Consider the following 13,437-nt stretch of genomic DNA (forward strand, 5'->3'; position numbering starts at 1 on the left):
TTCAATGTTAGAATAAGAAGTCTTTAATAATACACTTTTAATTTTGTACTTAAAACTAAGAAGAAGAAGGTCTAAGATATGTTGTGAAACTACATATATGCGTACACTTAACATAAAGGATTAAATTCATTTACCATCAGGGTTCACTTCGGACGAACCGTCGTTGGAATCCTCTTCAGTGATGAAGCTGGTCAGAGCGCTGGTGGCATTCCCGAACGCGCCTTTCACCGGCGTAGAATTGGCTGAGATCACTTCCTTCATCTCATCGAACTTCTTCGCCATACTGGTTGCGGCTGACTTGAGACTGCTCAGGCCGCTCTGGAGGAGCTCGTTAGATTTCTTACCGGCTATACTTGTGGGACTGGAATATTATGAGATTTGCATTACTAAATACAATTACTTTTGTTTGTCTTATACACAATAGAGTTAAAGCAAGATATTCACAAATTGTAATGCAATACTTCAGGCTGCTTCACCGTAAGTCGTATTAAACGTGAAATAAATATCTCGCAGTAATGAGCTGACTGTTGTTTAAATAAAATCGTTTAACACAAAGAGCGTCAGAGTACCGTGAAGCGATCTATTACAACTATATTTCCGAGATAAGACCTGATGGCAAGAGCCCTCCCCGCTTCACTAGCAGCTTGTTTTTACTTTGGGTGTGGGATTTAAACGTTAACGAGTTCTTGACCCTGTACCACGATCTGGATTGGAGATCATGGACTGGCAAACGCACCCGCCTGACATCCTCGAAAATATAACGTAGATGCCAACATCCATCCACGAACGCTTCATCTTTACTTACCAAATTTAAAACAAATATAAATTATGTACAATTAATAAAACTATATATGCTATATATTGAAGTACCGTAGATCAAGGGTGAGCAACATTTTTAATCAACGGGCAAATTTAATAATATAATATTCGCGGGCCACACATAAAGTAACACATATTAATAATTTGCAAAACTTTATTAATAATAAATAGGAGAATTTAAAGGTAACAAAAGTAGAGATATCACGTATAAATTGTAATTTCAAAATGTGAAAAAAAAAAGATAGGAACAGAAAAACGGAATTACTTGAAATTTTAATGAGAAGTTCGGCATTGTTTTTTCGATATAAGATAATTAATATAAGCCGGAATAGAGGAGGTAGCTACATTTACGCAGCTTTCTAATTGTGCATCACTTATTCTTGATCTATGATCATTTTTGAATAATTGTTTCAGTTTATATACTACCATGTTATTACAATTAATTTTATTAAAATATATTTACGAGAAATTATCGACAGAATAAAATTAATTTTAGAAATATTTGGCAGGCTTCATAAGCATTTTTAACGGGCCGCATGTTGCTTACCTCTGCCATAGATAATTTTACTTGTTACGTTTATTCACTTTGCATTGTATCTAATGTGTGATGGCCCACCAATGTTGCCGTCATGACTGTGTTACAACTGAACATAAAAGCATGGTTTATTATTACTTAATAAAATGTGCAGTATTAGCAAAAAAAAATTCAAGCTTGATTGATTAACTATATGATAACATGCATAGGATTAGGTTCACCACTATGATAAATGAATTAGACGTTTTTAACTGTACTTTACTAGCATAGATTTTACACAGTATATTAAACACAGTAGTGGTTAGCCTAAACGAGGTTAAAATACGTTTACACTGGTAGAAAAATATTTATCATTCAAAGAAAAAAAAAACTGCTGTTAAAAATACATTATCATTTACAAGTTTAATATTAATGTAAGAAAGACACCTAGTAACTAATAGCAAAACGAAAGATTTAAAAAAAAACGTAATAATATGTAAAAGCTTATATTTATTCACTATTATTAATTGATGGCTACTGCAATCATCTGTTCTTTTCACTCGGTTGACAGAGTGCTATATTAACTTGTCTTTAGTTAAAATTGTATTGACAATAATAAAATAGTTGTTTTTCTCGAGTTCCACCTTCTTGTAAATAAAATTTTAATTCCTAATTGACACTCGATCAACTTTTAAATTAGCCATGTAAACCGCATCTTTACAGCACAAAAGTCCAACATCTGTCCCTTTCATTTGCGAGTAAATGAATGCTATATTAAATCTGTTTGAATATAATACGTAAATATTAAGGTTGAGGAAAAACTTTTAGCTTATAGTAATAAACTTGAAAAGACATGTCTATTTCTTTGGACGTAACAAAATCCGAGTTGAGTTACAAAAAGTGATGTTGTGTGTATAGTGGGACTAGAAAGGCTTTGTTTATTATGAAGAAAAGCTATCGAACAATATGGCGCCTATGTACTGTAGTTAAATGTATCCTAACTTTCTAAAAATTTGTCTCTAATTTTCATATCAAATTCGAAAGAACTTTTAAATCATACTATACTGGATTAACAGCACCTAATGTACTAAACAAAGACAATAGTGTAAGTATTACCTCCACCAGCAAAATCCCGAGACAACGAATGAATGGAATGAACTATCTTACCTGAAGTAACTCTCGATCATAGCCTTTCCGAGTTTCATATTTTCCTTGCGCAACGACAGCCTGCCAGGCGAATAACGTCTAAGGAAACAAATAGGCTAGCAATGCTTTGGCTTGTGATGTAGTTAAATGAAATGTGAGTCGAAAACAAATGGATCTAATTTGCTTAATATACTCGTAGGGGTAAAGTCAAGACTTGGAATGCACAGATAAATGCAAGAAAGGGCTAGGATAGTAAAAATTCTGTTAGTTCTCTAGTCTGTGGGATTAATATTTTTTGCTTGCACATTATATTCAAAAACAGAATTTTATTTTCACTTTTAATTATTATAATTAAAAGTAAAAAAAAATCTGGTTTTAAATAAAATATAACATTTGATATGAGAATAGATCCATAAGTTTTTCAAGTTAAATAAGCAAAATAAAAAGTATAAATGCTAATAATGTATTTAAACTAAACATGCTTTTAAAATGGCAATCTTAATTAAAACTATACTCTATTGAGGTTGATATTAAAATATGGAAAAACTTGTACAAATATTTTTATTTTTATTTTGTACGGATCGATTTGTGCAAAGTATTAAATTAAATTCTTTGATTTTTATTACGTTTTTAAATTATTTTTAAACCCGCAAAGTAAGCATCTTAACGTATTTATGTCCCAACAAATAAAAATCGTTGTTTTAATAAACCCAAACATCGATTATTTTTAACAACTAAAATATATTACATAAGGTGCAATTTAAAACTAGCATAATTAATGCTACAAACAAAGAATTGTAAAAACAAAATGCAATGTCCATCGCATAGGCTCCCAAAAGGGGCGGTACTGCGCCATTCGCTGAAGGGTCCCGTTATGAAATACATATATTTAAAAAAAAATTTATCTCGCCGTCTATAATAATTAAGCAGCAATTTTTTTTTACATTGTCATAAGTATTCAGCCGTAAAAATATAATGACTTGAGTTATATGGCTTTACAAGTGCGTGGTTTCTTTTCAATCTATCGCGTAAAATTGGATATTTTCTTGCAAAGGGGTAATCCATAAAAGGTTGGGAACCTATGATCTAACATCATAGCGGAATATTGGAACAAAAATAATATGCACAAGCAAAGGAATATACAAGTTACTCACCCAGAGTGACAGAGAGACGCTGGTACAATACATTCGACTTGTAACTTACTTTGTTACACTAATATGTGCAAATATTTCCACTGTCAAACGACAATAAATTAGGTGGGAACCTACCCAAAGCTGATCTTGAGTGTGTTCCCAAGGCTGACCAGGCTTGAGGACACGGTGCCTGCGGGCGCTGTCTCACTCCTGTGTAGTTTCCTGTCGAGAGGAAACTATCGAGGTTATCTTGTTCATACGCAAGCCTGCGCTAGCGATACGGGATTCGGTTAGCGGGTGCACAGGTTATTCGGGTTCGGATTTTGGGCTAGCTCTTACTTATACAATTCAAATTTAGAACGGCACGTGAGCGTCCGAACGTGTATTTTTGTTTTGTTTTTTTTTTTTTTTGCTTTATAAATAAATCGGTAATCAATTTTTAAACTCTAGATTATACTATATGAATATATATATGAATGAATAACAAGATGAAATAAACGTTAACGATATTTATGTTTTTTGAAGGGTAGGCTTGTTATGGAAAGCAATCTTGAAAATAATTTTGCGAATGGGCCTGTGTGAGTGAGACAAAAAAATTATAACCACTTGTGTGCAGGAAACGAAAATAGTTCTTTAACCCTTTGCAATTCATTTGTTAATATTTAATTAAAACCGCCTCCATAATATCCCAAGTAAAATCTCAATGTAATAAACGTCCATTTATTTGACCTTTGTTAATCAGGTGGTACTAAAAATAATAAACACGTCTATTGGTTGATAATTTGATACATTTGACACCATAATGGTAATCACTAAACCACGTGTGAACAATAATTTAGAGAAACAAATAAATGTAAAAAGTATAAAATGAACAATAGTCTTTGACTTTACAGCGCATAAATTTCCATTCTAACTATTCCTGGACCTATTATAAATTATTCTTTATTCAACATATTTCCAATGGCAATATAAAGATGAAGTGTAGACAACGAGTTAGTAACTACAATTCTACAATACGTCGACCCAAAAGGTGAACAAAAAACCTATCTGAATTATCTGAAGTCTATTGGGGTGGACCGTTTCCAGAATGTCATACACGTAAAATGATGAAGATATGAATGTAGTAAGAAGCTCTTCTTTTATATATCAAAGTACTGGTATCATATACAAACAATACAGGATGATCTGTACATAAAGGCGTGTACCCGGGCTGCGTGTCCTGTTCGTCTTCGTCAGCGAAAGATCCGGCACGGCGGCGGAAAAGTTTGGGACTGGCGCTGAGCTCGTGGCGTCGCCGAGGAGGCGAAGGCGGTGAGCTTGGTGCTCCTCCCGGTGGGGCCTCCGTAGCAGCCTGCCCTGCAGTCTCTTCCTCCTGACATAACGCGCCCAGCGGGTCATCAGCTAGCACTGGCGTTCGCGGCGATACCCTATAAGAAATCACATCAGTAAAATCAATTGTTATTTGCATAAACCTGGCGGCATTGGCATAGGTAGTCCAGTGATCTGTGTTACTAAATGCGAGAAGATAATTACAAAACAATCCACAAATAAATCCTATCAACTAATGAAAACGGTAATTTCTCGCACCGCAAATGCGAGCTCTAATAACAAAGACAATATGCCCTTACGAGTTGATAAAAGAACATACATTCATCATCATTTCACCCTAAGAAAGTCCTCTGCTGTACATAGGCCTAGATTTCCAATAAAATTGACTGGAAGTGACCTGCATCCAGCATCATCTGTCGACCTTGACAATGTTGAACTTCCTAAGCCGCGCATGCTGATCCGTGGTCTCATCTCATAAAACCTTTAGGCCCCCAGGGGCCATCTGTTCTGCGTGTTTTGTGTCCTCCTGCTACTTGAACTTCCCAATTCTCAGCACTATGTCGGTTACTTTCGTTCGTTTACAGATCTCCGTACTTCTGATTCAACCTCATAAAGAAATTTAGGGTAATAAGGTAATAATTATGCGATTAACTAAAGATAATATTAAGACGCCAATTTTTTTATTTCGATTGATGTCGAATTCTCGATAGCAAAGAGTAGTTTTTTATTTACTGTATAGTTTTTATGGTAAAGAGGTGAGGTTCCGTGTGAGGAAAAATGTTTTTCTATTTTTCTCGTAACTTTTCGCTCCATGCCATATTAGTGGAACCGTTCACGAGATTTTCACTTCACAACACATTTGACGATTCATTAATATTTATAACAGGCAAAACCGTGTAACAAGAAATATAGCGAGGCACGGGAGACGATGCGTGAATGTAATTTGAATGAATACTGGGAGAGTGATAGAAAATATGAAAGAAGAAGAGAGAAATTGTGAACGATGAGAGAGAGAGGGTGAAAATAGGAAGGTATATTACCCGTCCTTAAAACAGGAAGGGGAAAGCATTTTATCAAAAATTATAATAGAGACAGAATGATTTTTTGAAAAATAATTGTGATTATTCTAGTCCCACATTCTAAACTATGGATACCGAAATAAAAATGAGTATAAACTTGAAACATACTTGAGAGGAGATGACTTTGCTTTCTCCATAAATGCAGTAGCGAGCGCTTCCTTCTCCGGTTCCTCGGGAAAGCTCAATGTTCTCGAGCATCTTGATTTTGGATTTGATGAACCTAAAAAATAATAGTGTTAAATTGTGAAAGCCTCATAAGCTGTTTATTTTGCGAACTAGGAAAGAAATAAAGTGCTATAATAAATAGAATTTTACAGCCTTTTTCACACTTTTTTAATAATAAAGTCAACGAGTAGGACAATCAACTGAATATGAATAATAACCTACCAATAATTAGTCCTTTCGGGCATAACCTAAATTAGATAATTTCTAACCTGGTAACATTGCATGGGATATAACGGCCGGAGCCGAGGTTGCTGAGTTAATGCTCGAGTAGAGTTACGTAAATGAGGACTAAATTGCCCTCCGCCCTCTTCACTCTAATACTCGTTAAATTTAAAGTAGTCAATTCTAATAAGACAATAATGGTAATCTAGTACAGAAAAAAAGGGGAAAAACCGCCCATAAGACTGCTTCACCACTCTTCTTAGCTCATCATAATAATAAAAATACAAGTATATTCACTATCCACGATAATTAAGATAATGTAAATACAATTTAAATGAAGAATCACATAGGCGCATATCTTTTATTAACGGTAACACGGCGCTTAATCAATGGTTTTAAACTTTTGTATTTATTTTTTGTAATACAAGTCAATGGAATGATAGTAGTGTACCAGTATTTCTAAAGAAATTTGCAAAAGCATTTACACATTACTAGTATATTTGTTTTTTATTACTAGTATATTGTAGTACTACCGAAACTACTGTACTGCACGTTAGAAAAACGCGGCGAAGTGGGGTCGAGGAAAAAAACATGAAACTCGTTGTCGAAAGCATTGACGGAGAACTAAAAGAACGGAACGGCCGTTAGTAGCCTTTATCCCACCGCGTATACCTAAGATGCGGTACAGAAGCTTCAGTACCTTTAAACAAGTGGTACCATAATTTAAAATAAAGTTTGCATATCAATTTACATATATGTGAGATAGATTACATTTATAACGTCGAAACTTACTGCTAGAGAAAGAAAGCCTTTGCAAGTTTTGTAGTATTTGCGCGTCGCCGGCGAAACTCTCCGAACGAGTTAATATGCGCAAGTCCGACGGACTTTCGGGACTCACATGAATCGTCTGTGAACACATTAACACGTTATATTATTTCGTTATACACAGTACGAAAAGTTAAAAATAATCAATTGTTACATTTCCAATAATCCATGATCATCATCATCATCATTATCATCATGAATGCAAAGATGAATCCAGGATATTTGGAGCAATTTAAAAAAATATCAAACACTTATGTCAACATGGGATATGCCTTGGTACATCGCTTGTGTAACCGACAGCCCTCGAGGCCGTAAGATGGCGACCACGAACCAGTAGACGCGACCTGGATAAACCCCCCACCACTTCCTTCCTTCCTATTTTATATGTTTTAATAATCCGTGTTATATTATTAATATTTCAATGACGAAATCGTAATGTAACACTTGTAAGGTGATCATGGTTCTCGATTTTATGACGGTTTTACTAAGGTGGGCTTTATAAAATCTGAAGATCCGAGCCGAAGTTCAAAGAGCAATGGAAAAAACTATTCTCGGAGTTTCGCTGCGAAATCGAATTCAAAAGAAGAGATCCGCAGAAGAATTAAGACCCGGTGGACTAAGTGGACCGACGACAATCGGTCGCGGCGATCTTTGGGGAAGGTCTATACCTTGTAACGTCTATTGGATAACATGATGATTATTATTATTATTATTATCCACTTAAGATCATTTAGTGATAACTTATGTACATAATGAGAACAAGTCCGGAGGAACCCAATTTGATAGAAACTAGTCGTATTTAGCTTCCCTATAACGACATCCTTTCAAGCTGTAAAGGTTGTGAGGTATTATAAGTAGGATACCAACAACACCTACTTATGAGGTCAGTTTGCACTCTAATGTTGTTTGGACAAAAAGGGAATATTTTATATAACTACTTCAGTTTTGCAAGTTTTATTTGCCCCAATTTTCACTAAAAGTAATGAACAAGAAATATATCACAAAGCAACGGAAAAAACAATACTTGTTCATTGCAAAACGCGGTTTTAAAATCCTAAATGGAAAGGTATTTATTAAGCATTTTATCACTGTTTACTAACCATAATATGGACATCGATTTAAATTCGTAAAGGACCAACAGATAGTGCATATAAATACTAATTAATAAGGATACATAACTACTGTTGATAGAATGTAATTGGTATTGGTGTACATATGTCCTGACATGGTGGATTTAAAAATAACATTACCTGTCGTTTCTCTGCAATAGACAACGGTGCTGGTGCATTTGTGTCCTCATTACCTAATGAATTACTTCTTGGCCTTGACACTTCGGTTAAGTCTTGATTAGACGGCAAGCCTACAGACAGAAATACAATTTTAACATATTTAGTTGAAACTGTAACATATTTAGAAAAAAATATTTATAAAAAATCATATTCCTTTGAACTACACTTTTAAAACATTACATTGTGTAAAATTTTTATGTTTATCTTCATTCGTCTGCGAGGAGCTAAAATGTTGCCTAAAATTCACCTATTGAGGTAAGGAGGTAAAAATTTAAATTAAAATGCTATTATTTATAAAACTTTCATAATCCATAATTACTACGCGTCGAGACTTATAAGTAATTAATTAACCAGTCAATTCCCTTTTTTTTCGAAAACTATTCATTTTGCGGTCGGCACCGAAAAGAAAATTTTTATCGATAGTTCTAATTTGCATTTGTTGCCGAGATTTAGAAAAATGGTAGAAATGTATGCAGGGGTCTACCAGAAACAGATAAATTTTGAAAGCAGTCTATGAAAAAAAATGTCTGGCCACCTCTGGTCTCGGATAAAGGAATTACCTGATATTAGTATGCCGGCAGCAGCTGAGAGGGCGTGCGCTCGGGGCCTCCTTGGCGCTGCCCGCACGATATTGGCGCGTTTCCACAACGCTTCCAGAACTCCGCCAGCTGAATAATATTAAACACGTATAGTTCTAAATTTTACTTATAAATGCTATAACAATTATTTTAATTAAGAAAAAACAACAAAAAAACATGAAACGTATCATCATCATATCATCAGTATCATCACTAGTATCGAGCAGTGGTAGCCCAGCAATTAAGGACTGATACTTGCGATTGTAGGTCGCGGGTTCGATTTCCGGAATACAATCGTATATAATTCACATTTTGCGCATTAATTATATAGGATTTCCGCTGCTCACTTGCAATGGGCGTTGGTGGGCTGAAACGACGAAACGTGTAACACGCAAAACTCAAGAATGGCTCAAATTCTACAATTTTTTCTTCATAAACACTCAAACCAACAATCGTCAGAATTTAAAAATATCTTAACGTGTTGCGAAATCTATTTGTTATATCCTATCATAAAGTTTTCGGAATATTTATTCGCGTTTTCTTTTTTGCAATGACTTACACACACCGCACAAAAACATGTTAGAGTATATTGGGAAAAAAATGTAAAATTGCGAAGAAAATAGTAAAAACACAGTAATCAAACTACACAGTGAATTAAAACGTTTGACTCTTCCCGAGACATATTTGACGTGAATCAAAACCTGAAAATAGGGGCGTTACAACGTAATAAAACAAAAAATATTATGTACTCTAAATTCTAAACAGTACGATAAGCATTGCATTAAAAACAATATGATAATTTGACCAGTCTTACAGTATACGGAATAGAAAACACATAATTCGTGGTAGACATTAAAACAAAAAAAGTTTGAATTATTTATCTCTTAAGACTGTAGACTAACAAGTTTTGACAGTGTGTGTAAAAACACATGTGCTAACTTTTTTTATAATGTTTCTTAATCTTGCAGAAATAAAAAAAGAAATATCTTAATGTAAAAATGTATATGTAGCGTCTTTACACTTTCTTTTATCCTTTTCATTTTTTTTTGTTTTACCACATGTATATAATAAAACAAACTTCACAGTGTGTATTGTGTGTAGTTTTTTTTAATATAGTTGTAATTGAATAGGCGTTTGCCTTCCATCTCACCTGATGGAAAGTGTAGATGACGACGAAGGTGGTACACGCCCATCCAATAGAAACCTGTTCACTCTACTCTTTAAGGCTCCAGAGTTCAACTTTTTAGGAAAAATAGACCCAGGCAGGTCGTTCTAAATCTTGGCGACTCTCACCAAAAACGAGCTGTCAAACCGTTTAATTCGTAGTTTAGTTTTTCTTTTGGGCATATCCACAACGTATGGATGAAACTATTGCCTGCGCCTAGTAGTCCGATAAAGGAATGTAGATGACTCAACCAGTTCGCAAAGAGCCGTCACGTACTCTTGAAAGTGTAACTTGTGTTATGTGCATGTTAAGAAAATTTTTGTAATCGGAAAATAGATATCTAATTATTATGGATATAAAAGAGTTTCTGGTGTAATGTTTAAGAAATGTCATTTAGAGAGTTACCTGAGTCTATACTGGAGCGACTGCGGGCGTGTTCGTGTAAGGGCGGCGGTACCTCCAGCTCACCCGATACCCGGACACGTGGCAAAGTATTACTACTTCCTGCAAACATACAATAATCTTGAGTGATCGAAACATTTCTAATATTTTGCCAAATAGTGAGTACTAAAATACCATAGGTAGTTTTTTATTATTTTTTGCTTAACTAAAAATTTAATTAACGCTCTCTGAATGCCTTTGGAAAGTAATTGTGCAAACAATTCGCTAAAATGACCGCTGTATTTCTTCCAAATCACTCACTTCAGTATCATTTAGCAGAGTATAGATATTACTGTCACTTCGATCGTATCCTCATCGTTGCGATACTCGCACTTTTATAACATTTAGAAAGTTCCCGAAGCCTAAAAAAAAATTCTGTCGAACCATTCACTGAACTAAGAATACTACAAATTTTTTCTTAATAATAACGTCAATAAATTCCAAAAATAGGGGACGACCTTAATACGAAAATTGACTACACCACTTGATCTTGGTGTAGTCAATTTTCATCGTGCATTCACAAACGAAATCGGATTTTTAATAAAATTCAAAACGCACTTTAAAAGTTAATTGAAGGAAAAGGTACATTATACAATAAATGATCATTAAAATGACAAGCATCCTTGTCAATTATGTCGTTTGATCATTTATTTTCATTTAGGCTATATCTGACAGAAAGTGTAATTGCTTTAATCGGTATGGTAAAATATGTGTTGTTGTGAAGTTCTTTCTGCTTTTTCTCCATAACAACCATTGCAAAGCAGAGAAAAGTCTAATATAAAAAAGATTTTAAAAATTGATCAATGGGAATCGTCTAAAAAATTCCAATGTTGAATAAAAAAAATATCTTTATGTAAACAACTAAAGCTGTCATATAGAACAAGTCAAATAGTAAAGGATTCTTTCTATGTAGTATTAGTAAAAGATCTAGATAATTCTAGAATTCTGTGATATTTTAAAAGCTTATTAGATATTATTTTAACTTATAACCGATTTTAGACCCATTTTTAAATCCAGAGAAGTAATTAACTATGAAACAATGAACTCCACTTATACAAGAACGCATACAAGATGTACAAGAACGATAATTGAAATGAACATAAACACATACAAGAACAATAATTGAAATTAAATTCGTAAGAAATATTACATGTAACCGTCAATGCAAGAAATAAATAAAAATAACTAAATTTGGAATAGAACCTGGGACGTTGTGTTGCATATTGCCAGCGGAACGACTGGCCCTCAACGCACCCGCTTTACGGAACAACGCGGCACCCACTACTGCTATACGTAGCTTGTTCCACAGCAACTGAGATCCACTGTGAAAATGGAGATTAAACTTATAAGAAAAGTGCAATCTTTATTAAAAAAACTTTATGGAATCATGTTTTAAGCGACATTTGTACTCAATAAATAATAAACGGAAAACTTTGTAGGTACTTAACAGTTTAAAATTTTAAGTATTTATTTATTACTTTTCAAATAACTTTGAACAAACAATTAAGATATATGTTAGATACTTGGAGACTACGTTACTGCTACTTATTAGATTAATCATTAGAAGTAACATCAGAGTTCAGAAATTCTTTGTGGGGTTGAGTGTACGTTTCCACAAGATTGCGAAACTTAAAATAAGTTTAAAAAAATGTATTATCATAAATCTTCTAAACGGTTCTGCTTCCTCCATCTTTGCCTTTTTGAAAAGAACAAATGTAAAGTATGTTGCTGTTTCTCGGCGCGTATCTGCCTTTCGAAGGCGGTAGTAGAATAAATAGATATTTGACTTCTAGGGATAAAGCATTTTGATTTTTTTAGTTTCTTTTTTTAATCCTGTAATTAGTTACCTAGGCATATCCTTGGGCCACGCAGCCTCTAGCACGCAACGGTTATAGTAACCATAAGTGAGCGCGTTTGGCTGCAGCCCGGCCCGTTTCATGAGGAACAGAAGCTGCACAGCCAGAACTGGCAGCGAATGGATGCCACAGAGCTGCATCATTACTCGGTAGCACACCTGAACATAGTTACATAAATTATTATTATTCTTGATTAATACATGAATAAACAATGAATTTCAGCGTCTCTGCCCTCTAGTATTTAATTTATAGCGGGTGGACGAGTATGAGGTTTACTTAGTGATAGCATCTCTCTAGGCTTTAATTGGAAGTAAAGTATTGTGAAGTGTCGTTGACATATATGACGTAATAACAAGCAAAAAACTTATCAAGAATATGGTGCTAGTTAAAACTATATTCTATCTTATATTACAATAACATTATAACGCAAAACAAAACCAAATTTGATTATTATATGAGTATTGATTTGGTGGAATATTGCTACAATTATTACAAAAAAAAACGAATAAAACCATGTCTTCTTTAAATAGACTTAGTAACTAAACCAATCTGAAAATAAATCTTTAGAGAGTGACTTTTTCAAGTTATTTTTGAAATATTTTTCTTTATAAAAAAGTACAGTCAAAACAAACTAAAACTTATGCAATCAATTAATTTTACTTATTAGAAGTATCCCAAAACAGATTTAAAAGAGTAGGAAATAAAATTACTTATATATTTGTACAGTTATTTAGAAAATCACTATGAAGGGTCACCATATATGGTTGACTGCAGTTCATATAGTGTATGTGATTATGTTCGTAAGATGTAATTAAGTGATTTTTTTTTTATAATTTTATTACCGATTGATCTCCTGTGAACATTACACATTGCAAG

General features: G+C 34.0%; 1 protein-coding gene across 1 annotated transcript in view; it reads right to left on the reverse strand.

Moving 5' to 3' along the window:
• Window positions 1-13,437, reverse strand: part of Crag (DENN domain-containing protein Crag) — a 37,327-nt gene that overhangs the window by 6,514 nt on the left and 17,376 nt on the right. The window contains exons 18-28 of the mRNA XM_068766702.1: window positions 12,553-12,719; window positions 11,909-12,027; window positions 10,670-10,768; window positions 9,082-9,189; window positions 8,483-8,592; window positions 7,200-7,314; window positions 6,129-6,240; window positions 4,818-5,039; window positions 3,748-3,834; window positions 2,501-2,578; window positions 135-361 (exon numbers count right to left, since the gene is read on the reverse strand). Coding sequence (XP_068622803.1) covers window positions 135-361; window positions 2,501-2,578; window positions 3,748-3,834; window positions 4,818-5,039; window positions 6,129-6,240; window positions 7,200-7,314; window positions 8,483-8,592; window positions 9,082-9,189; window positions 10,670-10,768; window positions 11,909-12,027; window positions 12,553-12,719 — 1,444 coding nt within the window. The remainder of the gene's footprint in view (window positions 1-134; window positions 362-2,500; window positions 2,579-3,747; window positions 3,835-4,817; window positions 5,040-6,128; window positions 6,241-7,199; window positions 7,315-8,482; window positions 8,593-9,081; window positions 9,190-10,669; window positions 10,769-11,908; window positions 12,028-12,552; window positions 12,720-13,437) is intronic.

The sequence above is a fragment of the Battus philenor genome, unplaced genomic scaffold (assembly GCF_028537555.1).
Source record: "Battus philenor isolate CCGP_79_NKW_IND1 unplaced genomic scaffold, ilBatPhil1.0.hap1 SCAF_21, whole genome shotgun sequence".
Lineage (NCBI taxonomy): Eukaryota > Metazoa > Arthropoda > Insecta > Lepidoptera > Papilionidae > Battus > Battus philenor.